The 4,488-nt window shown below is 34.5% G+C and overlaps 1 protein-coding gene across 1 annotated transcript; it reads right to left on the bottom strand.

The window, feature by feature from the left end:
• Positions 1 to 1,999: 1,999 nt before the first annotated feature.
• LOC128095636 (olfactory receptor 52P1-like) lies at positions 2,000 to 2,953 on the bottom strand. The gene has a single exon (XM_052714797.1). It carries the CDS (start codon positions 2,951 to 2,953, stop codon positions 2,000 to 2,002), a length of 954 nt encoding a protein of 317 aa, XP_052570757.1.
• Positions 2,954 to 4,488: the final 1,535 nt, after the last annotated feature.

Genomic DNA, 4,488 nt, shown 5'->3' with positions numbered 1-4,488 from the left:
GTATAATGGCCTTCAACCAGAGAGTGATCAACCTATGAAGGACCACACCTCTATGAACCTGATTCTTCCTCTCCTAGAAGCTATTAATTGCAAATAGCCCCTTGGCTAAGAATTAATGCACATTTTTTAATAATAATTCTGATCTCCTTTTAAGAATTTATATTTATTCATTTTATTTTATGTATGAGTGTTTTGCCTGCATGTATTTATATGCATGGCAGGTGCTTGATGACCACAGAGGTCCAAAGAGAGTATCAGATTCTCTGGCACTGAACTAATTAGTGGCTGTGTGTCACTATGCAGATGTGAGGAATCAAATGTGGATCTCTACAAGATCAACAAGTGCTCTTAAGTGCTGAGTCAACACTCCAGACCCTCTTTTAACTGTTGATTAAGATGCCCAGGTTGACCTTGAATTCACAAGCCCACGCTGACTTTTGACCTGTTATCCTCTTATTACTTATTCCAAATAGCTGCATAATAAGTCATGTTTCTTAGGTTATATTATGCTACATTTATCATACATTCTTTTTAAATTTGTTGTTACATTTTGAGATTAGCATGTATAATTAATTGGGACTAATTGCTATAATGCAAGGTGGTAGAGCATCTATATTACATCTATCTTGAACAAGACAAAATGTTATTGAGGGAAAGCAGAACTTCTTTCATTGATTATTTTTACCATGTTGATTCAAAGCTTTGAATTGGAAAAATAGGAAAGTTCTTTAAAGGATGAAGAACTGAGTTTGGTGGTAAATGCACAAAATGTGTATCCTTCTCCACTAGGATATATGTGTTCTTCATTTCTGTGTTTCACAAGAATTTCATAAAAACATTTAAAACATAAAACTGGAGTTTTCAAAAAAATGGGTTCTTCATATAGAATACACAGCTTTTACTGGATTTTATACACTGAAAAAAATCTATCATGTCAGGTATATTTAGAAAATTCACATTCACTGTGATTATTCTTCTAGTTGAATAATTACCACAATACTTGAAGCAAGTTTCTACACACACACTTACTGATTTTTCTCATCTATTTTTGTATTTTATAGATTTAGTTGTACATTTTAAGCATTTTAGTATTTTTTCTATTTATATCCTTTTAAAATATTTAATGGTTGCCCTGGAGTTACCAATATGCAAATAAAAATCATCATTATCCATTGTAAATATCAGTACACTGTAGCTCAGGCAGAGGGGAACCATATGATAGAGATCCTCTTTCTAAACCTTTACAAATTTATGATGATCATTTTTCATATTCTTGTCTTATTACTTACAACCTTGTGATTAAGATTGCTTTGAATATTGTGCTGCACACTAAAAAAGAATAAGAAAAAACAAACATTTTACATCTAATTAGTTTATTTTGATTTTATTTCTCACTAAACATGGATTCATATGTTTGACATCTCCATTTTCCTTACATCAGAAATCTGTTTATAATATTTGTGCAGCAAAACATTAAGCCTCAGGTCAGATGGTCTCCAGCCATTTCGACTTGACTTTGGTACTTCTGTGTTTCTGGTCTGTACATTTTTATGAAAGTAATTTGAAACATTTTTTCTAATAAGTTAAAGAAACATCATCATTAGCTTTAGATATTTTTCAAATTGATTTTCAGGCTTTAAGGATAGGAGTCATGATTTCAATACATACTATATGATGGAAATAAAATAACACAATGAATATACTCTTCAGGAAAGTCTTCCTACACACCTAAATATTACTACAGAGAAGTAAAGATATAGATAGAGTATAAGAAGTACATAGTTATAAATATATATATATGATAAAATTGTGAAATAAATGATACAGTTCTACAAATAGTTTGTATAAAATAATACAATAATAAAATATAACATATTAAAATGTCTATTAGAAATATTAGCTAAGTCAGAATAAAATGTTGAAACCAGAAATTAACTATTGTTATTGAACATTGACTTCACAAAACAAAATCTGCTAAAATCAGTTTTATGGTAATGTTTTACTTTTCAGAAAGTTTCTTGTGTGTAAAGAAAAGATCTATCACTCGATCCCTAATCTGTTTGGTCTTGACACCATACACCACTGGATTAACTGCAGAAGGTACTAAGAGGTACACACTTGCAACAATGATGTGAACACTTGGAGGTACCTTCTTGCCAATGCGGTGAGTTAGGAAACTAAACAGTGCAGGTGTATAGGAGACAAGCATGGTGCAGACATGTGCAGCACAGGTGCCCAGGGCTTTAGAGCGTGCATTCTGGGAAGATAGTCGGAACACTGCCTGGAGGATTTTTACATAAGATGTAGCTATGAGTCCTAGGTCCACTGTTATCACTGAAAGGGCCACTGAGATTCCATATGCTCTGTTAATGAGAGTGTTGGCACTGGCCAACTTCACCACAGCCATGTGCTCACAGTAGGCATGATGGATGATGTATTTTGTATTGTAGGGCAGCCTCTTAATGAGAAGAGGACATGGCAAAACCATGAGCACACCTCTGATCAGGCCAACTAGACCTAGTTTAGTCACCATAGATGTTGTCAGGATTGATGCATAGTGAAGGGGGATACAAATGGCCACAAAACGATCAAATGCCATGGTTACTAGGATGGCTGACTCCATGATGCAAAGTGTATGGATAAAATACATTTGTGTTAGACAGACATCAAAGTCAATCCAATGTGCATCAAACCAGAAGATGCCAAGCATCTTCAGAGCTGCAGAAGAGGCAAGACACATGTCATTCATTGCCAGCATGCAAAGGAAGAAATACATAGGCTGGTGGAGACTGGGCTCTAGCTTGATAGTAGCAATGATTATGCTGTTCCCCAGCAAGGTCAGGACAAAGAGGAGACAGACAGGCATGCCAATCCAGCAGTGAAAGTTTTCCAAACCAGGAATACCAACCAGGAAGAAAGATGCAATCTGTTGACGCGTAACATTGACTGCCATGATAAAACCCAATGGGCTGTATATGTAGCAGAAAATACCAAGAGTAATACTCTATAAACAGAAAAGACCATTGTAAATTCTTCCTTGATCCAGAGTCACTTCAAAACATTTTCCCAAAAGGGCTGACTCAACCAAACCTCTGAAAATGCTAAGGTAAATGTCTTCATGCTTTAAGATTCAGCATTTCAATCTGAAAGGAAATGCATTTATTCATTACTTTTTCTGAGTTTGAAGACTTACTTCAATTTTACTCATTTTCCTTCTGTAGTAGTGGATCAGTAATAAACTATTTTATATCTTGGTTATTGCTGGTGATTTTCTTCCCAAGAAACAAAATAAAATGCAGAAAATGATATGGAAATATTCACAAATAGATCTTACTTACATGTGTGAGAATGTTCTATCATTTTAAATTTATAATTTTATCAGAGTGAAACTAAATACTTAGACATTCCAATAGTATCTGATGAAAACAAAGAATATATAATTTTAGACCTAAATCCTTTATCACTCTTCAAAAATAAAGTCAAGCAAATTTCATCATATTGCCAACAGGAAAATCATACACATTTCCATTTCAAAATTGTGTGACCCTTCAGAGTATAAAATAAAAAAAATACCATGAGCATAACAAGTTGATGGAAAAGGGCTTAAAAACACAAATGAGAAAAATAAAAGCTGGCAGGTCATTTCAAAATTGCATTTCCTGGAGTGATTACTGACTTTCTACCATTAGGTCATAGAAAACCTTTCTTGTGTAAGACAGACCTTCCACATGCTGTCATATGAAACTGTCAAATGTGGGAAATTTCATGGATGTTTGTAAACTAACAGTGGCCTCATATTATATCTATTTAAGAAGATTAAGTTCTTAAAAAGATAGTTTGAGCTGGGCAGTGATCTCTGTGAGTTTGAGGCCAGCCTGGTCTACAGAGTGAGTTCCAGGACATCCAGAGCTACACAGAGAAACCCTGAATCGACCAAAAAAAAAAAAAAAAAAAAAAAAAAAAAAAAAAAAAAAAAAAAAAAAAAAAAAGCCTTGATTTACAGGTGAATACAAGCACAAAAAATGGAGACAGGGAAAGATGCATAGTCAAATATCCAAAATTGTTCCTAGTAAGGCCATGGTAGAAATAAGCCCAGTCAGCCTGTAGAGCCACAGATGGGCAGATGGGCCCTTCCTCTAATTCCAGTGCCCACCCTGCCTAGTAACTGGAAGGCTGAAAGACTCATCAATTCAGGGTTTCATCTCAGCAACAAGTACAGATTCTTAGGCTTCTCCTCTCACACTGTTCTTTAGCTTATAACAATCATCCTGAATCATTCTTCTTGGAATTAGTTTCAACCTAGATCCAAAACTGTGGACTATTACCTGCACTCTTCATAACACAATTTTATTCATGTATTCCTCTGGAAAGTCTTCCTTGCCTAAACATTTCAAGAGAACTTATGAGGAGAAAAGCTGTGCTATCTTACTTATCTGTACAAACGTCCATTCTGGGGTGATGCAAATGTGTTTCTAAAATGTTCTTAAT

The sequence above is a fragment of the Peromyscus californicus genome, unplaced genomic scaffold (genome assembly GCF_007827085.1).
Source record: "Peromyscus californicus insignis strain IS unplaced genomic scaffold, ASM782708v3 Scaffold_4__1_contigs__length_199733344, whole genome shotgun sequence".
Lineage (NCBI taxonomy): Eukaryota > Metazoa > Chordata > Mammalia > Rodentia > Cricetidae > Peromyscus > Peromyscus californicus.
Note: the sequence above shows the minus strand (reverse complement) of the source record. Positions and strands in the feature narration are given on the sequence as shown.

Excerpts from the sequence above, each read along its gene's own strand:
- LOC128095636 (XM_052714797.1), bottom strand. The coding sequence starts at position 2,953 with ATGGCAGTCAATGTTACGCGTCAACAGATTGCATCTTTCTTCCTGGTT.